This window comes from Tachysurus fulvidraco, chromosome 10 (assembly GCF_022655615.1).
Source record: "Tachysurus fulvidraco isolate hzauxx_2018 chromosome 10, HZAU_PFXX_2.0, whole genome shotgun sequence".
NCBI lineage: Eukaryota > Metazoa > Chordata > Actinopteri > Siluriformes > Bagridae > Tachysurus > Tachysurus fulvidraco.
The window spans coordinates 4,099,954-4,121,450 of record NC_062527.1 but is presented as its reverse complement, the minus strand read 5'-3'; the positions used below and the strand labels follow the sequence as shown (position 1 = coordinate 4,121,450).

At 37.4% G+C, this 21,497-nt stretch overlaps 2 protein-coding genes across 3 annotated transcripts; one reads left to right on the top strand and one right to left on the bottom strand.

The window, feature by feature from the left end:
- Window positions 1–334: 334 nt before the first annotated feature.
- cradd (CASP2 and RIPK1 domain containing adaptor with death domain) lies at window positions 335–8,938 on the bottom strand. Of its 2 annotated transcripts, XM_047820050.1 has the most exons (3): window positions 8,823–8,938; window positions 7,825–8,146; window positions 335–2,316 (listed from the first exon to the last, which is right to left on the bottom strand). In XM_047820050.1, the coding sequence occupies exons 2-3, from the start codon at window positions 8,144–8,146 to the stop codon at window positions 2,021–2,023; spliced, it is 618 nt and encodes a 205-aa protein (XP_047676006.1). In that variant the 5' UTR covers window positions 8,823–8,938; the 3' UTR covers window positions 335–2,020. The 2 variants fall into 2 exon arrangements, with proteins under 2 accessions (XP_047676006.1, XP_047676005.1); XM_047820049.1 differs by lacking the exon at window positions 8,823–8,938 and having other exon boundaries at window positions 7,825–8,647.
- Window positions 8,900–21,478, top strand: ncaph2 (non-SMC condensin II complex, subunit H2). The gene is made up of 20 exons (XM_027163959.2): window positions 8,900–9,031; window positions 10,166–10,292; window positions 10,616–10,717; window positions 10,856–10,917; window positions 12,587–12,665; window positions 13,620–13,682; window positions 13,926–14,005; window positions 14,362–14,486; window positions 14,784–14,935; window positions 16,549–16,623; window positions 17,182–17,251; window positions 17,375–17,476; window positions 18,604–18,648; window positions 18,729–18,799; window positions 18,920–19,016; window positions 19,123–19,209; window positions 19,298–19,347; window positions 19,622–19,723; window positions 20,114–20,263; window positions 21,000–21,478. The coding sequence occupies exons 2-20, from the start codon at window positions 10,185–10,187 to the stop codon at window positions 21,138–21,140; spliced, it is 1,761 nt and encodes a 586-aa protein (XP_027019760.1). The 5' UTR covers window positions 8,900–9,031; window positions 10,166–10,184; the 3' UTR covers window positions 21,141–21,478.
- The last annotated feature ends 19 nt before the right edge of the window (window positions 21,479–21,497 follow it).

The window sequence follows — 21,497 nt, the reverse complement described above, 5'->3', positions numbered from 1 at the left end:
TATACCTTAATATTTTTTTTTTTGCAAACACAAATAAAACAGTTTTCTGAAACTGTTGGTCTAAACCTACAGTGATGAAGGACACTGTGCCCACTTCTGACATGAAACTGTCAGACTAAAACTGTGTTGATATGGGGAGCTGCAGTACTGCAGACTGATACAGTGCGTGTCTGTTTTACATTCTTGAATACACACAGGGAAATGGCCGCACTAACACCACACCCAATATTAAAGAACAGTTGTGAAGTAACACACACACACACACACACAGCTCTAATACTCAGAAAGAAAACCACAGCAGGAAACAGGAAATAAACCATAGTACAACATAATCTGTTGTTATATGAGTGAATCTCTCAGCTTTTCAAATATTTTAATTTTGATACATGAAATAAATTGCATAATTATTTATTTTATCCATTGTGACCTTAAAGTAAAGCAAAATGCAATCTAAGCATGGAGCTGTCAAAGGTGATACTAATAAAGTTCCACAAGACTTATTCATATATAAATATGGGCCCTTGAACAAGTACAGCTTATCTGTATAAAGATCAGAGAACCACATCTAAACATGTGGGTTACAGTAAATGTTCATTTCCGGCATTTGGCAGACACCCTTATTCAGAGCGACTTACATTATCTTATTTTTATACAACTGAGCAATTGAGGGTTAAGGGTCTTGCTCAGGGGCCCAACAGTGGCAGCTTGGTGGACCTTCAATCAAACTCACAACCTTCCGATCGGTAGCCCAGCACCTTAACCACTACTCTATCACATGTAGATATAACACTTTTGCCCATTGTATCATTTAAATCAACCATATAGGTACACTTTTTACTTAAGCAAAGCCTGCCTCAACCAGTGGAATGAGCCCATGGCAGGAATACCACTGAGTTATCTAAACTTAAATAATTTTATTGAGTAACTTCTATGCACCACAGTAAATTCAGTTCTGTTCCATTTTATTTCGTTAGCGCTTGTATTGTAATAAGCGCTATCGAAATAAAATGGAACAGAACTGGATTTTACTGTGGTGCATAGAAGTTACTCAATACAATTATTTAAGTTTAAGACAAGGCCATTGTTGCAAAGGAGCTTTACAGAAATATATAAAATTCAAACGGGAACCCATTCTCATATGGATGACACTGGAGAGGGTGTCCTCCAGTGTTCCCCTCTTTACTGGAATGCAGTTACAACAACAACAAAAAAAAAACAATTAATTAAAATAACAGAATAAAAATAAAGCATTTTTTGGCTATTTAACTGGTTTATATATACATACGTATATATATATATATATATATATATATATATATATATATATATATATATATCTATAGATATATATATTTCATATATGGGGAACTGTTTTGTACATATATAAACTAGCTAAGTACTTAAAAAACTCTTTAATTGCAGCTTACTGCAATGGAGGGGAAGCATGGAGGGGAAGTTGCTATCTCCACCAGTCACCATTCTAATTTGGTGTTTGACCCTGGTGAATTTCTTTATGAAATTCATTGTATCTCCAAAGCCTCTGGAGTTTTATGAAACATGGACAGTATGATTTAATGTTAGATCATCACTTTGTTCTGCTTCCTTAAAATGGAAACCACTGTAATTCCAACACTGTTCACCAGACTTGGATTTAATTTCATCTGCTGGTTTGAATATTTCTAAAACTGCTGATGTCCAAGGAATTTCATCTACACGAGAGTCTTTAGAGTGTTCTGTGCCCATAGTCCTTTAGTCCTCTGTGCTGCTTTACTATTCACTATAAGTGAACTATTGAGATATGATATAATGATATATACAGTATATGATTTCCTTCTTGGTAGGTATAACTAATCTTGCCATTTTCATTTGCCATATATCAGCAAGCTGTCATGACAAAATACAAAATATTAAGAAAGAAATCTCTGTACAGCATTTGTGTGTGCTTTTGTCTTTCTTTCCTGTTTGCTCACAGATGTTTAATCTTAGTGGCACAACTAGTTTTCACATTCTCCTAGTAGCCTCAGACAAATACTTGGTTGAGGGAAGAAGGATGAATTTCTGAATTCTGTAGGCTCTGGAGTAGACGTTGCACCGTGGCTCTCCGTCCCTGAGTCTGCTTCCACATTACCAGAGCCGCCAAAACCTGACTGTGACTGTTGTGTGGATGATCGGCACGGCAGCGGGAGAGCTCTACTGAGGTCAAGCCCAAGTCTAACAGCACCATCTCTGACTCCGAGCCGAGCTGAACTGCCAGCCGATTTAGCTGCTGATCAGATGGAACCATTTGGAGGATGTGTTTATTAATGGCCCACTGAGCTAAACAGAGAGAGAGAGAGAGAAAATTATTTTAATGATATCACCAAACTGTATCTCCTACTTTTAACATTTTAATCTAATGTAAACTACATGTATGTAGTTTGTAAGCTACATTCTTCTTCCCTCCTGTCTCTTCTCGACTCTTTCTCCCTCACACTCAACAGCTACATCCCCACACACAAAGGAGGCAATGTCCTGGACCTGGTTTTCACCCGTCCTTCTCCAGCTACAGATATGACTGCTACCCCACTCCACGTCTCTGATCATCACCTGGTATCCTTCACCATCACTCTACCTATCTTACCTAAAACTACCTCTCACCCCCTTGCTCTTACTCGCCGCAACCTTCACTCTGTCTCACCTTCATCTGTAGCTTCCTGCACTCTTTCTTCCCTTCCTGATGCTAAGTCTTTTTCCTCACTACCCTTAGACTCAGCCACAGATACTTTCCTCTCATCTCTTTCCTCAACTATGGACTCCCTCTGCCCTATGTTCACTAAACCCAAGAAAACTTCTTCTTCTGCTCCTTGGCTTTCAGATGTGCTGCGCAACAATCGAAGAGAGCTAAGATCATCAGAGAGAAAGTGGAAGAAATCACAACTTGATGCAGATCTTGATTTTTACAGAACACTTCTTGTCAAGTTCTCCTCAGATGTGACTTCTGCCAAGACTTCCTTCTACAAGGAAAGCTTGAAGCTTCCTCACATGACCCTCGGAAATTCCACAACATCATCTCTTCTCTGCTCAACCCCCCGGCTCCACCTTCCTCATCCTCCCTGACTGCAGAAGACTTTGCTTCTTTCTACCAGGAGAAGATTGAGGAAATCTGCCGGACCTTCACTTCAGCCCCGACTGCACTTACATCTCAGAGTATGGATTCCCCTACACCTTCGTTGTCACATTTTTCAACTGTGGCAGCAGAAGAGATTTTACAACTCATCCAGTCCTGCAATCCTACCACCTGCCCATTGGATCCACTCCCTACCACTATGCTCCAGACCATCTCACAAGACCTCTTGCCCTTCATTTCCACTATCGTCAATAGATCCATAGCATCTGGTCAGGTGCCAACTACTTTCAAGAGAGCAAGGGTTATTCCCATCCTAAAGAAACCTGCTCTGGATCCATCAGACATCAGTAACTACAGACCGGTATCACTTCTCTCATTTCTTTCAAAAATTCTTGAACGCATTGTCTATAATCAACTGTCTGTCTATCTCTCACAGAACAACCTCCAAGATCCCAAACAGTCTGGCTTTAAAGCAGCTCACTCTACAGAGACAGCCCTTTTGGATGTCTCTGAGAAGCTACATACTGCTAGATCAGCCAAACTATCATCCGTCCTTATCCTCCTTGACCTTTCAGCAGCGTTTGATACGGTCAACCACAAGACTCTCTTATCCTCCCTCAAGAGTCTTGGGATTTGCGGATCAGCTTGGGAATGGTTTGCCTCCTACCTGGAAGGACGCTCATATCAAGTAACATGGAGGGGAGTGACTTCTGCTCCACGCAGACTCTCCACTGGCGTCCCACATGGCTCAGTACTTGGTCCTCTTCTTTTCTCCTTGTATACTCACTCTCTTGGTGAAGTTATTTCATCACATGGGTTCTCTTACCACTGCTATGCTGATGATACACAACTTATCTTCTCTTTCCCACCCTCAGATGCCACAGCTTCTGACCGGATCTCAGCATGTCTGGCAGAAATTTCATCATGGATGACTGCTCATCAGTTAAAGCTCAATCCTAGCAAAACTGAACTGCTGTTCATCCCAGGTGATTCATCCCCAGGTCACGATCTTGCTATATCCTTGCACAACGATCTGATCTCCCCTTCAGCCACAGCTCGCAACCTTGGGGTAACCATGGACAATCAACTGTCCTTTTCCTCTCATGTTGCAAATGTGACTCGCTCATGTCGGTTTCTTCTCTACAACATTAGAAGGATTCGGCCATTTTTGTCCACACAGACTGCCCAGGTACTTGTTCAGTCTCTTGTCATTTCTAGACTGGATTACTGCAATGCACTGCTGGCAGGTCTACCTATGAACGCAATCCGTCCTCTGCAAATGATCCAAAATGCAGCTGCCCGGCTTGTTTTCAACCTGCCAAAGTTCTCGCATACCACCCCGCTACTGCGATCCCTCCACTGGCTTCCGGTAGCTGCACGCATCCGGTTCAAAACACTGATGCTGGCCTACAAAGCCAAAAATGGACCAGCCCCCTCTTACCTCAAAGCCCTCATCATTCCTCGCACTGCACCCCGTAACCTCCGATCTACCAGCACTGCTCGACTGGTTCCACCATCTCTTAGGGTAAGAGGCAAGTATACTACAAGACTCTTCTCTGTACTGGCACCAAGGTGGTGGAATGAACTTCCCATAGAGGTCCGGACAGCCGAGTCACTGGCTATTTTCAAGCGGCGGTTGAAGACCTACTTATTCAGGAAACACTTCAACTAGCACTTCTTTCCTTATCTTTTGCATTTTAAAAAAAAAAAAAAAAAAAAAAAAACCTGACACTTTTTCATTCTAACTTTGAACAAATGTTTTAAACTCTTGGTATCTTAAGTATGTAACCTAGTGAACCAGCATTAATGTATTCAGTGTTAGAGATTTAAGCACTTATGTACGTCGCTCTGGATAAGGGCGTCTGCCAAATGCTGTAAATGTAAATGTAAATGTAAATGTAAACTGCATTTCAACTTTAAAATTTAGCTAAGCCCATACCACTACAAACCAAACCAAATAGAATACAAAAACGGAGCAGCAGAAATAGCAGACATACAAATTTACACCTCTGCGAACTATCACTGAAAGGAAGTCTGAATTAAATTCTAAAGTTCACAGTGAATGCCATTTCTGAGCACTACTGCATAATCATGTCTTTTTTTGTTCAGTGTGTCTCAGAGTTTTGTTTGAATAGCACAATTTGAAAAAGAAAGATCACATCCCTAGTTTGATAAAATTTCCAAACACAGCACAAAATCACGGGCAGCTTGAACCACTATCAGGGCCCATATACCATACCCCATGATGTTTATAAATTAATAACAAGTTTATAACTTCTAACAAGAACAACAAAAGCAGAGACACAGAAATACAAAGTAAATCCTCAACAAAAGAAACTAAACCACAATACCTGATTCACCCAATCACAGATTAGAAACAGAGATTTGCGCCAAGGCAGAGTCACAAGAGATATGCGGATATTATAGAGATTACCATATATAAATAAAAAAAGAAAAGAAAGAAAACCAGGCCTATGAATGCAGCAATTTGTCACACAAAAGAACATTGTACAGTTTCTTTTGCAACAATATAATCAATCATTAATTGATTATATAATAAATATATAATAAAACTTTAAACACACAATAATTCAGAAATATTTAAAAGTATCAAAACTATGAGGTATAGTATAGTCTATAGAAAGTGTATAATGTTTAACATGTTTATTGACAGCCTTGACAAAATCTGATGATTCCATGGGATTAGATCATTTGTGATATTATACAGTAGCTTATACTTGGATGCTTTCTAACTGTATCTTGCTGTCATTTCTAATGACTATTATAACTAGATTTGTAAAGTTTGTCGCAACAATCTTTGATGTTGGCTTTGACGGTGCAAGTATTCGCAAAGGCCGGTGCATTTTGGGGGCGAGTGGACAGAAAGATTGTGAAAGCTACTGGACCGCTAGGGTGCCAATACTTTTGGAGGTGAGCGGACATGAGCATGTGACGTGATCCAAATAGTTATGTGACGTGATCCGGTAGTTCCCCTCAGTGTGCTGAGTGTTTTGATATGTCACATGTCCATGTTGTGCAAATTTTTAATTTTCACGTGACCTCACGTGACGTGACCAGAATACCCGTGGGGCAGTTCCCTTCATTGTGCTAAGTGTTTTGATATGTCACATGTCCATGTTGTGCAAATTTTGATGTCACCAGAATACCCGGTGGGGTGCCAATACTTTTGGCAAAAAGTGGCTACTGAGGGTTTGGACATTTCATGTCAATACTGCAGTCATTATGGGATTCTACTTATTATACTGCATAGAACTGTACATGCAATTCTTAATGTTGGATGGATTGTGTGTGTGAGAGCTTGGAGGACTTTTCGTAATTCCCTATTCAAGTCTATGGGATGTTCAACCGTTGACTACGAAAAACCGAAAATTCCGTCGGAACTCTGAAATAAAAATTTGGTCTAGAGTAAGGTCATAAAGAACCTTTCCGAGTTAGGTGTAAATCGCTCGAAAACTTGCCGAGTTATAAACCTCAAAACTTTATAATGGAAGTCTATGGGAAAAAAAGGCCAATTTGAGCTTCCGTAACGGGAATGCCGGAATTCCGATCGCTTAGAAAAGTAATAGCTTATAACGGAAATCAGAATGTTGGCTTCTACAAAGCCAACATAATAATAAGCTTATAATGGAAATCAGAATGTTGGCTTCTACAAAGCCAACATAATGATTATTCCTATGTTTTCCTATTTAAGCTTAGACAAAAATTTATCAAGAGTAACTCCTCCTAGGGCTTTCGAGCCACATGCACCAAATATGTTGTAGACCCTGGTCTGAAGTTTGTTGCTATTACTTTTCTAAGCGATCAGAGTACCTGTACTTCTGGTACTGGGTCACAAAATGGCCTTTTTTCCCCATAGACTCCCATTATAAAATTTGGAGCTTTATAACTTGGCAAGCATTCGAACTATCTACACCAAACTTGGCCAGCTCCTTGGTGTACCGACTGGCCTTTCGGTTGTCCCGGAGCCCCGCCCCCAAAATATGCAAAATCAAAAAACAACATTGACAGGTCATATATCAAAACACTCAGATCAATGAGGGGAACATCCTCACAGGTATTCTGATGACGTCACGTGAGGTCACGTGAAAATGAAAAATTGGCACAACATGGACTTGTGACGTATCAAAACACTCAGCACAATGAGGAAAACTTCCTCAAGAGTATTCGGGTGACATCACATGCTCGTCTCCACTTACCTCGAAATGTTTTGGCACCTAGCTTTCTGTCTACTTGTTTCCATAACACTGTCCCTTATGTCCACTCGCCTCCAAAAAGCACCGGCCTTTGTGAATACTTGCATCGTCAAAGCCAACATCAAAGTTTGTCGCGACAAACTTTACAAATCTAGTTTAATTTTGTATTTTGTTTTAAAACTAGTTTACCAACTTTAATCCTTTCTGTATGTGCAGTTAATTTCAGACAAAGAGTGAGAAAACACTACAGCAATTTCCTTCTGCTTAGTAAAGTCCACCATCGAACCTAGAAGGATAGATAACACCATTCAGCTGTCTTTATGACGGTCAGGTGGATTTTAAATGGCCACTACTAGTAATGAACGGTTAAATACTATAATGACTGTTATGTAAAGCTGAATCTGGATCTAAACAGAGGTGATCCAGCTGACAGCTGTGATTTATTAAGTCTTTCCTTTAAGATGTGAGTAATAAACTTCCTGCTGGTTGAACACTGAAACTCACCGGTGATTTCGGCTTCCTCTGTCCCTCTTCCTCTATCATCATCATCTTCAGCTAGACGAAGCAGTTCCTCTTTAATCCAGGGAAAACCTTCTTCTAGGGACTGAACAAACTCATTAAAAGCATTTGGTCCGCGGTTTGGAAGAATACTGAGCAGCTTTAACGTCTTGTTTTTGTTCGACTTCTGTGAAAGAATGTCTTCCAATTGACTGTCGGTTAAAATGTCCTTTTGGTATAAGAAATGGACTATCGTATCATCCACAACGAGTTGATGACAGAGATGCAGCCTCTGCGCTCGGAGAAGTTTTTGGTGCTTTGGCTCCATCTTTTAAATGAGCACAGAAACAATTAACAGCTGATAATAAAAGTAAATAAGTTATTAGCTTCCAGGCTAATCGTAGTGTCGTTACAGCCGCCTGGTTATGTGTGAGTAAGGAGTAAGTACGAACACAGCATGTGTTTGGCTATGATTAACACAAGACATCAAAATATAGTCGAGCTTAATTTAGGCTGTGATTATTTATCGCTCATATATTTAAGCAGGTGGTCTGGTGAATTCAGTTTGTCTGCCACTGCGCAAGTGCGCATGTGCGAAATCATCACGTTTACACAAGAGTCGTTTATTTTAATCCACCACACAAGATGGAAACTTATTTTTACTTCTAACTTATCAATCGTTTTAAAATCACGTGTGTTAAACTCAGTGCGTCATACTGAGACAAACGATGCAGTTTTACTATGTTAGATCTTTTGAATGTTGACTATTTTCACATGTTGACTATGTGCTTTCACACATACCAAATAATCCATACTTATTATGTATGTATATTTGTTATGTAATTAAAGTGCTGAAACCCAAATAAATACTGTTCAGAGCTTCATGTTCATCATTATATATATATATACACACACACACACACACATATGTATATATATACATATGTGTGTGTGTGTGTATAGATATCTATGACGAACTAATACCTTAGTGTACGAACTAATACCTCATATCCGGCTATCTTTCCCGCTTCCGGTCCGTGTGGCGTCACTTCCTCTTGTGAGCGTCACTGAGGCGGTAAAAAATTGAATATGGTGTTTACGCGGGCTGTGCTTTAGATCATCGGTTTAGCTCAGTTCAAGAGTTTCGGATTGCAACTTTCTGTAAAGAGCAAGTTTCATCTATAACTGGCCGAGGAGTTCTCTTCTTTATAAAGTAAGTTGACTGTGTGCTGCAGTGGATGATTAGATGGTGGTTTACAGTTCAGTGTTACATTGATATAGATCCTCCTGTAATGTGTTATATAGACAAACAATGAGCTGGAATATTGTTTACAGTTCAGTGGTCTGTGTTACACTGTATAACACATTACAGAAGGATCTACAGTATATCAGACAATAAACAACGAGTTGGAATATGGCCAGTTTGTTATTGTCACCTGTCATAACTTCTGTTTCTGTCACCTGACTGTATAAAGCCTCTGTGCAGACTGAACACATAAATGTAAGACTTCTTTTCTTAGAAGCCAAATCTCACTCTCTCAGTTCAATTCAGCAGTTCTTTATTGGCATCAATGTTATAAATCAATTTTTCTAAAGCAAATAGTGGATGTAGACTAAACTAAAAGTTATACAAATAATACATGTCTGCCTTATATGCATAAACATTACAAACATAATAAACAAAAAACATAAGCAAGCAAACAATAAAACCCTGATGGGTAAATATCTGAACATACTGTGAATTTTATTTATTCATTACAGTAAATACAGTAACTTATTAAGATGTCAAACCAAATATTGTTTATAAAACTGGTTGTCTATATAGAATCATAAGGATGAGAGAATAGAAATTATTCTTTAATAAACCTCTTCCTTAAAATACTTAGCACTTTTCCCTCCTGACTGTTTGTTAAAATAATCCTTGCACAGAGTTTTTAGGTTGATGGTATCTTAAGTTGTAACCTAATTGTAACCTATTGAACCAGTATGAATGTATTCATTGATAGAGACTTGCACTGTTGTTCATTGCTCTTGATAATGGAGTCTTCCGAATTTTATAATTAAAATTACACTTCTGTAATGTAATTAGACATGCTTTTCATATGTCACAGTGAAATGCATGAAAAAATGTAAAAAAAAAAAGAAAAAAAAAGGGAAATGTAACTGCAAATAGACTTTTCCCACTTGAATTTTGACTGACACTGCACGATAAAGAAAATCAAAACTGTGATACACAATTTGCATTTTAATTTGAGTTATACCACAAACAGATAATGCAGTTGCAAAATACTTCTGTATAGTTAATGTATCTGAACATCACAAAGAAAATGAAATGTGTCTTTTGAAGGACTTGCAGATTTATAGCTATGAATTCTGTGGAGACAAGGTTTGCTCACCTATTACAACCCATCCGGGACCTTTTAAAAAACTGGGATGTTGATCTGGCCACCCAGCTTGGGGAGTACCTAGAAGAGGTAAGATTGTAAAAATCATTTTTTATTACACTCTTAATGCCGGGTCTTAAAGCATGTGTACATATAGCTAAATGTTTTAATAAATAAGTATACTGTCTACAAGCAAATAGCTGATAAGGTGGTGGTGTTGGGTCTTGCATAAGGGTATGTCTCATACCCTTATGCAAGACCCAACACCACCACTTGAGCACCATTGGGAGCTCTTGCATTTCAGCACAAGAATCATGTAGTGTTTTAGGTGCATATGAGCAACAGACACCATGAGATTTTAAAGGGATTAGACTCTGTGACTGTTCTTCTGCTGATATCTGCATCTTCTGAAGCTGGACCAAATGACTATCTCATTTGATGGAGGCAAGACCATGATGAACTTTGCTGAAGCAGCCCTTTTAATTCAAGGCTCTACATGCATCTATGGCAGAAAGGTGAGTTTCAGCCTGGCTATAGGAATGAATTTGGCTGGTCATAATGTTATCTTGACTGGTTCCTGTAAGAAAAGATAACATGTCTCAAACAGTATGTGGTTATTACTTTAAAAAAACAATTTCAACATTTTTTTTCAGGTTGAACTGCTTCACAGTTTGGTATTTCAGACATTGGACTACATTTCAAACAAGAACCGCAGGTAATATTGTGTTTCAGCCAATTTTCAGCCATCCCATTAAAACCATTGACAGCTGAAGTGACTAACATCTCCTACAATGGAACATGTTATTGGGTGGCAGCATGTGAACAGTTAGTTCTCAATGTTGATGTGCTGGAAAAATGGCCAAGTGTAAGGATCTAAGTAACTTTATCAAAGAGACAAATTGTGAGGTCCATCTGGACAAATCCCATAAAAGATGTACTGTAGCACAAACTGAGCTATTCATGATTCCCCCAACTTGATGAAAGCTTAATTTTTGAAGAAAACCACCCGAAACATGATGCTGCTACCGCCGTTCTGCAATGTGGGTGTGCTGTTCCTTAATGTGCTATGGTCTGATGAACCAATTCCAAAAGGTATGTTTGGTGCAAAAAAAGGACATTTTTCCGAACCTGTCACATATTCCTGCAGCTCCTTTAATGTTGCCGTAGACCTCAAGGCATCCTCCCTGTAAGTTTTAAGTATCTTGTCCTGTTATAAAACTTAGAGGTACGTCCTGCTCTTGATGTCATTACAGTGTTTCATTTTCTCTGTTTGTTGATGATGGTGGTACATTTAATGGTTTGTAAATTCTTTACTTCTTAGGATACTTCTTCTGGTCTATACAGTTCAGGAATTGAGATAGCATACATGCATAGTGACTTCTTTGTGATTGTTTATTACTTCATTTTCACATGTAATTTCATAAATTTCACAACCTCTGACATGTTGTAATTCAACCTGTGCACTTTTTATATAATTTTTAACTTGTATAAAAATAATGAAATATTGTTTATAATACACTATGATAAAAATGAAGGGAAACACTTAATCATCACAGTAACCAACCAAGTCAGTTAAACTTAAGGGATATGAATCTGTCCAGCATAAGTGCTTTGATGTGCAAGTCAAAGTGACAAAATCTGCACTAGAGAAGCAACAGCAAGACAACCCTAAAAAAGGGAATGGTTTTACTTATGGTAGTCTGAGGCAATTGCTCTCTCCTTATCCCTTCTGAATGGTCTCTATTTTAGTGTTTTAAGAAGCTGTTGCCACACATATGTTGCAGCACATTGGAATTATTTTCTTCATATATACCAGCTTTGGAGGTTTGGGTTAAAGCTTAAGGGCAGCTATGATGAGCACCCCTGTTTTGTTAGGGTCCTTGTCACTTTTTGCAGCATGGGGCAGCACCTGCAACCCAGTCAGTCTGCATAGGTAGTTCAGCTCCTCCAAGGATGGCACATCCATATGTTTTTGCACATGGAGCTTGGTGTGTCTTCCAGCACAGTTTCAGTTTCACAGTTACATCCTGGTGCATGATAATTCCCTCATCTGGCCAGAGTTTGTAGGCAGTTTCAGATTGTCTAAAGAATTGATGAAATTGCCTGGCCCTCAGATTCCCCAGACCTGAATCCAATCAAAAACCTCTGACATTAGGTATTGGAGCATCTGAAGCCGCTAAATAGCACCACCTGCCATTTAGTAGGTCACTGATACAATGATCTAGGACACCAAATTTTTTTGCATATGACATGTATGTAAAAATTAAATAATTTACATTAGCGCTTGATGAACTAAATTATGATTTAAGGGTAATAAAGTTATAACTGTTTGTTGAAATAGTCTGAGATACAGGTGTAAAATTGTTGCATTATTTTTCCCATAGACGTGACAAGCAAGGCTCTGCATCAGCAGATGGTGCAATTGATGGAGCAACCACAAATAACGAGGAAGATGACTGTGAGGTATTTAATTACTATGGTATTTAATTACTCTTTTTAAAATAGTTAAAGTCTTAGGGAACCTAATTTTTTTTCTAATTATTTTATTGATTTGTTATTAGAACTCAAAACAAAACAAATCAACAACAGAGCCAATCAGTCAGCACACACAGTATACATTCAAACATATTAGTAACAATATAACAACAATGCATTTTTAATATGGGAGTGACTGTGGAAAGGCAAAGGGCAAATCAAAACAGGTCAGAGTTGGGGTCTTGCTTGTTCAAGTAAATCCCACAAAGGGGCCCATGTCCGCCGAAACATTTCAGATTTGTTCTGCAAGTCATGCGTAAGATTAGCCACTTGTGCCAAACACATCTCCAGATTTTGTACCTGTGGAGATGACCATAGAATAAGTATGCATTTCTTTGCCAAATAAGAAATGAAATTTATCAAAGCGTGTGAAGCAGTAGAGAAATCAAGTGATGTTTTGCAGTTAAGTAAATATATAGTTGGGGACATAGTGAATTTTTGCTCATGCACAGAGCTTGAGGTTGATTTATGAAAACCTTAGATGTTTATTTTGTAAATTCTACATTACTAAATGAAATTTTATATTTCCAGACATTATTTTCAAACAAAGAAATATTTGCTGAAAAAAACTGTATATCACTTAAGAAAGCAATATATTATGCGACAGACCTCATTTTCAACCTTATCAGGGATTATGTACAAAAACAGAATCGATTCAGAGTCCAGAAACAAAAATCCCCAAAATCTCAGTAAAACTTATCAACTAATTTCGTTTAAAACACACAGTGTACTTGAGACTACTGATATTTTATAAAATACAAAGGCTCACACCAAATATTACCTTTGGATACTTTATTACTGTTTTGTTTTATTTAAAAATATAAAAAAGGTAGTTAATACTCATACATGCCATATGAGTAATAATACTCTGCTCTTGCACAGTTTGATGTACTGGGAGAGGAGCCTAGTACTCACAGTGTGGAGATGAAAAGTGATCCATCTGAAGTAAGTTTTTTTTTTTTTTTTTTTTTTTTTTTATTTTTTTTTTTTTTTTGGGTTTGTTGTGTCAAGAAAGTGTGTGCATCAATGCTGCTTGAGTTTGGCTGATTTTTACAAGTAAATGTAATGAATGTGATTTCATTGTTCACTGGCATTTGTAAGTAATATATTATGCACGTGATGAAAAATAATTGTTCTCGGGTATAATGTTGGGTGTGTTTGCTTCATAACTGTTCTGTGTTCCTTCAGCCAGTGAAGATTGTTCGGCTCCCTCCCGAGTCTCTGATTCCTGCAGAAGCACATGAAAAACAGAAGTATCCGCTTCTCAGGTAAAGACCAGCTACAAGGCATCCGTTCTTTGACATTAGGTAAGGACTTCTGCTGGCCTTTTCACAGGACAAGCACTAGAAGCAAAATGGGTCAGGCTAAGCAACATTTTTCCAAAACTTTCATTGCCTAGAATAAGGGTTAAACTGTACTATATGCATAGAGAATACTTTCTGATTTTATATATTTTGTGAATGTTGAACAAAATGCATTAAAAACAAGCCCAATCTTCTAAAAATGTAGTTTGTTGTGCTTAATTGAAATATGAAAAGCACACAATAATAATGATAATAAATAATAACTATGATGATGCAGAACTAAGTAGTTCAGATATTTGAACTATTTGTGTTTGTTCCAGTCTTAAGGGTGAGATTCTTGGCAGTTGTAAAGATTTTCGGATCAATAACTTCACCCAAGACATGATGGGAATCCTGCGCCTGGGTCTGGGTTCCTCTTGTGTTCAATTTAACAGAGAGGCTTCAGGTAATCGACTTTTGCACCAGTCTCTATTCTTTAAATCAAGTCAAAAAACCTTTATTGTCATTTCAACCATATATACCTGACGCAGTACAGGTATATATAGGTATAGTCTGTATTGGCTCTTGAGCAAGTAAGAGAATTTGTAAACACTAAAAGGTCAGTTTGTTGTATACATGCTGAACACAAGCAATAAGAAAGAATGATCTATATTGTTAGATTGGTTTAGCTCAGGAGACCATCTATCATTACTCTGTATTTTGAAACACTTAATGCCTCTCTGGATTTTGCATTGGTGTGTAGGGTTGGGTAAGGCACAGACAGTTGGTGCTATTGATCATTATGAGAATGATGATGGTGATGATGATGGCCATGGTGGTGAGGAGCTTGCTCATCTGGTGGACAATAGTATGGACATGGAACCAGAGTCTGACAAGCATATCGATAGACATCAGGTACCAATAAATTATTTATTATATTAATGCTTTATAAAATATTTGGCAAAGCAACAATTGTTTTTTTCCACCATTAACTATAGTTATTTTCTATAGTTTATTTTTCAGATTACAACTCTTTCATGTTTTGTGATTTTATAGATAAGTGAACAGTGAATTTTCATGCTGAAAACTGAAATTTATGAAATGGAAATTCTTTTGTTGCTTTGATCAATTAATCACATTTTATTTTTTGGGATTCAGCTAGAACATAAAAATCACAGGTAAATTAGAATTGAGCATAATAAATATAAATAAATATATATGGATAATGTATGTTGCCCATTTGGGCCCCATATTAGCCCACATATGATGTGAGAATCATATGGGCTAATGCAGGTGCAGCCCACATAATGCCCACATTGGCCCCATCATGGAATGTTGGCTGTGTACTACCTCATTCCTGGACAAACCTGTACTATTCTAAAGGGAATTTACAGTACAGACCAAATGTTTGGACACACCTTCTCATTCAAAGAGTTTTCTTTATTTTCATGACTATGAAAATTGTAGATTCACACTGAAGGCATCAAAACTATGAATTAACACACGTGGAATTATATACGTACACAACAAAAAAGTGTGAAACAACTGAAAATATGTCATATTCTAGGTTCTTCAAAGTAGCCACCTTTTGCTTTGATTACTGCTTTACACACTCTTGGCATTCTCTTGATGAGCTTCAAGAGGTCGTCACCTGAAATGGTCTTCCAACTATCTTGAAGGAGTTCCCAGAGATGCTTAGCACTTGTTGGCCCTTTTGCCTTCACTCTGCGGTCCAGCTCACCCCAAACCATCTCGATCAGGGTTCAGGTACGGTGACTGTGGAGGCCAGGTCATCTGGCGCAGCACCCCATCACTCTCCTTCATGGTCAAATAGCCCTTACACAGCCTGGAGGTGTGTTTGGGGTCATTGTCCTGGTGAAAAGGTGGTGTGTCCAAACTTTTGGAAGGTGTGTCCAAACTTTTGGTCTGTACTGTATATTACTCTTCCTTATGTATTTATTTTTTACTTGACATTTTTTCTCATTGATGCCAGTTGTCTTTGCTTACTTTTGATGACTTGTTGCATAGCTATTATACAGAAACACAAAACCTTGACTACACACTCCACATCTTTGGACAAGTACAGCACTTGGATGTTCTTGAACGTTTTACATTTTAGAAGGTATTAGATTTTAGCCTTCATAGGATTCTACTCAGTCACCTCCCTTTTAGTATTATAAATCTTTAAGGCAGTGAAATCAATCAACTTATTATTATTATTATTATTATTATTATTATTATTATTATTATTAATAGGCATTATTTTACATTAACATTATAATTGTTAATTTATGAATTTTTTTTGTGGAGGTTGAGAATTTAGACCACTGTTATAAATAGAAAGGTGGTAGACTGCACCTGCTTATAATTCTTCTGATTGCATTTAAACAGTTCATACATTGATAATTAATGTTAATAGATAGACGACAAGCTGAAGGAGATAATATCAATGACTCTAGGAGACATCAATTTGAGTATGATGTAGAGAATTGCCCTCTAATTCAGGGGTGTCTTTGAATTTCCTTTAGGCCCCCAGTGTGAAGAGAATGCTGCGTGAGAGGCCTACAGTGCAACCAGTTGCTGAGGAGCCCAAGCAGCTGCAGGTCAGAAGTCAGGAAATTGCAGACAGATTCTGCAGAGGCCAAATCGATAGTGTTTATATTCTTTATATGAATATTGACATGACACTAACTGCATAACATATATTTTATTGTTTATTATATATACACTCTATATTTTATATCAAGGGTCCAGTTTGTCCACATGGAAAACAAATAATATAAATAAATAAGCTTTATTGTGTTTATAAGCACAGCACAATCTATTATTTATTTATATTGTGTTTATAAACACAATAAGTCTTATTGATTTTATTATTTTTAGTTAATTTTTTTAGATATCATGATATCTAAGATATAATGATCGCAAGATATCATGTTCCCTCATGGAACATTTGTGTGCTAACCTTATTTTATGGATTTTATGGCACAGATAACTGGGTTCCCTAAAAGGAGACTCTGCATTTTATAATGGTTATTGGGCAGGCAAGTCAGCAATATGTGATGGACTTCCAACATATAGGATGAGCAATTGGCAAATCTCTTTTAGATGCTGGTTTACTAAAACATAAATGCCATGATGTATACATGTAATTGTTACAGGAAACTGTGGATCCTTGGAAATGGCATGACCCCTATGTACATATAGGAGAAGATAATCCCCTAAAAACTGGTAAAAACAACTTTATAGAAATGTCTTCATTATAAATTCTATAAAATAGAAAAAATAGGCAGTGGTCCATCTCACATTTCTGACTCTGAATTGCTGTACATAAACATTTCTTTCTTTTCTTAGGGAAGTGCTACAATGTGCCTGCTGGCCTAGATGAATCAGGCAAAAGGAAACGGAAAGGCAACTCAAAAATTCAGGACTTCTGGGGCTGGTGCACAAGTGCTTGTAAGTCTGTATTTTAAAGGCATTGCTGACTGACTCCTATGATATGGAAAAAATGTTGCACATTAAACTTGTAGGGTGCTGCTTGAATTGTCAACCCAAATCTCCACTGCTTATGTTAATGTACTTCAGTATTAAACTGCTTTATTGTTTTTTTTTGTATACACTGATTTGTTTCATCACCAGATGCAAATGAGATGAATATGAGAATATTCCTTGTTTGCAATAATTGTCATCGTTACAACATTTGAGGGGTTGGGTCTCACAGGCCCAGTAGTGGTAGCTTGATGGCCATAGAATTTGAACTTGCAAGACATTGCCACTGCTCTTGCACTGTACTTTGCAATGTATTGAAAAAGAAATAAACAACTTGTGTACAAATTTAATACATCTAGATGTAAATATCAGGAAATTAAAGCTGATATTTCACTTTTGATCTCAAAAGCAAAGATAAAGGAATCAGCCTTACCATTTAAATACTTTCATAGGGGACCATAGACATTTATAATGGTTAAGCAATTAGATTTTTGTTGTATAAAATTAATATGGCAATTTTGTTTATTTTGTTTGTGGCTCTGCTTCAAAATGTTGCCACAAAGTTTGAAGCACACAATTGTATAGAATTAGTACACTGTAGCTTTACTGACAATTTCCCTTCACTGCCAATCACTGCTGCAGTAGATTCTTTGTAATAAAAGGCTCAAACACTTCCACTATGACAATGCCCACGGTGCACAGTGTGTGTTAAGGCTGGAATAAGAAAACTCTAGTGTCCTGCACTGAGCCCTGACTCTAAATTTACACAGACTGAACCACAGACCTCCTCCTTCTTACAACATCATTGTGATTGCAATAATGCTCATTTAGCTGGCTGATCACTAATCCCCACAGCCATGCTCCATCTACTGGAAATCCTTTCCAGAAGAGTGGAGATTATTATAACAGCAAACGCAGAGGGAATAGAATTAAAATGAGATGTTCAACAAACACATATTGGTGTGATGGTCAGGTGTACACATCCATTTAGCCATAGCAGTATATACTATGTTTTGGGTGGCTGTAATTTTTTGGAGAGATAGGTGATTGAACCATCTAATGATTCTCATGCTTCTGCTTCTCTTTTCCTATAGATGAGAGCATGGACCGCAAGCTTAGAAATGGACCTTTTTATCCTGGTAAATTTTCATGACATGTACAACTGCAATCTACAACCTATTTAGCTTGAAATAATGCATTATGCATTTTTACTTTATAGAATTCAACTACATGTATGTGAGCAAGATGCGTCAGCGGCTTAAATCAAGGAAGAAGTTTCTAAGAAAAGCGGTATATTGTACTTATAGAATGTATTGTGGCTAATGTGTTTATGTACTTTGTTTATCTGTCTTAATGGAAAATTGCAAATTGGAGTGTGTATCAGTGTTAGTGTGACCATGGCTGTTTCAGGGTGTGCACATCTCTGATGAGGAGCTCAGAAGAACTTTCTTGGAGCCAGAGAATGAAGAGGAAAAAGATGAGGTGGTCCGTCATCCAGACATGGATGGTGAGAGAAACAAGCTTGCTACTTATAAATAGCGTGTACAGTTTTGTTAAGCAGATAAGTTACATTTAACTTTTTTCATTTCATAAATGAGATTTGTTTAATGCAGGTGATGACTTCTCAGATCATGAAAATGAGAATTTGGTTGAAGATCATGGACCTAGAGACATTAGTGAACATGGCCCAGTTTTCACTGGTAATAAATACAGATTTAGTCTAGTTCTCGTAAGCGTGAATGCATTTTTTTAGGATTGCAGCTATATGTCTTGACTTTTTGTTTTTAGACTTGCAGATGGGCCGCATCAGTTATGAGGACTTGGTCAAAAAGAGTGTGGTATGCATGGCCTTGTAATTCTTAAGAGATCCAGATCTATGTTCATATACATAACTAATAACTGGTGTAATTAATTTTGCATAACTGTTAATCTCTTAGAGGGTCAAGCATTGATAAAGGTTGCTGTTCAATCACCATTTATTTAGAGAGATTAAATTATTTATAGATCCAGGGATACAGCTCAAATTATATTCACTGGACAGTTGTGTAATAATGCAGCTATGCAGACTAAGTAATACAAGCATGTGTAATTCTGTGTCCTCTCTGGCTGTAGGAGTTGTTCTTAGCCAATTCCCAGAAGTACGCTCAGGAGACAGAGCTGTCTCGCAGAGTAAAGGAGTGGGAGGATGAGATCAACCCTCGGCTCTTGGTTCAGGTAAAGAATAATCTGTTTGAGGGAGAACTTGTACTTTAAAAGCTACTGGTGTTGTGGAGGGTTTATCAAATCCTAGAACTGCATGTAAGCTTCATTCCTGTATCTGCTGAATACTATATGTTTCTCTTGCCATTTTAACCCTTGTGTTCTCTTTATTTTGCAATAAGGTCTGCATGCTTGCAGGACCAATGGTCTATACCATTAGATATACATATTTTTAGAATTTCTGTTACATCTGTATTTAAAAAAAATAATTATTTAAAAATAAAAAGGTTTGTCATTATAATTTAAATAAGCTTTTCTGTAAAATCACCCTTAATGTTCAATTATTATTGGGAAAAAAAAAGTGATGTATTCAGCTGATTTAATCTGTGGTGCTCTGTTGTCTAGGAGGACCGTGGGGTTTTTGACATTCATGACTATGGTGACCAGATTGTCCATGCGCTTGGTGCTGTTGGGACAAGGCGATCATTTGCATCGGTTGTCAAAGGCATGGAAAACACAGAGGCCTGTAGATACATGCTGGCTTCTCTTCAGCTGGTTAGTAAATGTGCACACACACATGAAGATACACACACAATTGTGATTAGATAAGGTTGATTTCTGTTTAGAACATGAAAAGATTATTGTAGTGAGACCTACACACTCCTTGTCCTATATTCATAAAGATTCTCAATTAAAGAGTTGCTCCTAGTGACATAATTCTAAGAGAATTCTTAGAAATATGGATGTTTCCTTTTAACATTAAAGAGAGGATCCTAGTAAAGATCTTCATATTTGTTCATAAAGCATTTTAACCCTTAAAAGAGCTCTTAAGGTCAAAACGTGTTAGTAGTAGTGAGGAGGATTTTTAAGAGCCTTAAGATTTTTTTAGGAGAGGAGAAAATGGCTGAAAGCCGAAGTGGAAGAAGAAATGTGTTGTATAGGTTATTTAATACTGATAGTGAGATAAGATGATAAAGAGTAGATCGTGTAGGGATTTCCTTTGTGATCAATCTTAGATCAATGGAAATGTCCAATATATATATATATTTTTATGATTTTTTTACTAAAAAAGCAAGCAAGAACTGGAAAAATTTAAGGCTTAGTGTTTGGGAGAACTTTGGCTTCTCTGTAAGTTACAATGCTGGAGCCATTCCATTTTCTGGAACAAAACTCCCAAATGTGCCCAAAAATAAATAGAAGCAGCTCATATTCAGTTTTTGTACAATTATGAACTGATTTTGAGTTTGGGATATGATGGCTGTTGGTTTGTGTGTACATCTGTCTTCTTCAGGCCAATGACTACACCGTAGAGATTGATAAGAGACCTGGACTTGAGAGCATAGACACCATTCACCTGACGTTGCTGACCAAACAGCGGGCACATGAACGCCTCAAGACCTACAGTGCCCATCTAGAGCATGACCTTCCTTGAACTTTCAGAGTATTTATCCTGGCTCACTGTCTGTGTATGATTAAAATTCCTTTGGTCAAAGGTTCCTTTGTCATTTGGTTTTAAAATCAGTCTTAAGTACAGTTTTTGGGAAATCTAGCTCTGTGTGTACGAGATGTTCATTATGCACATTTTTACTATGTAATGTCATTTGTGTCACTGTCTGATGCCTTTTGAATATTATATATATTTTATTACATATATTGTTTGCACCTGGCGTTTAAACCATCGACTGCTATATTACATTTATACTGATTATGAATCTTAAATGTTTGTCTTTTATCAACAACGTAATAAAGAACATGCATAATTTTTCAAAATATAGTTTTTTATTTATTT

Coding starts and splice junctions, on each gene's coding strand:
- cradd (XM_047820050.1), bottom strand. CDS start 8,146: ATGGAGCCAAAGCACCAAAAACTTCTCCGAGCGCAGAGGCTGCATCTC. Junction 2,317..7,824: donor AGAGGAAGCCGAAATCACCG/GTGAGTTTCAGT, acceptor CTCTCTGTTTAG/CTCAGTGGGCCATTAATAAA.
- ncaph2 (XM_027163959.2), top strand. CDS start 10,185: ATGAATTCTGTGGAGACAAGGTTTGCTCACCTATTACAACCCATCCGG. Junction 13,683..13,925: donor TGAAAAGTGATCCATCTGAA/GTAAGTTTTTTT, acceptor GTGTTCCTTCAG/CCAGTGAAGATTGTTCGGCT. Junction 14,006..14,361: donor CAGAAGTATCCGCTTCTCAG/GTAAAGACCAGC, acceptor TGTTTGTTCCAG/TCTTAAGGGTGAGATTCTTG.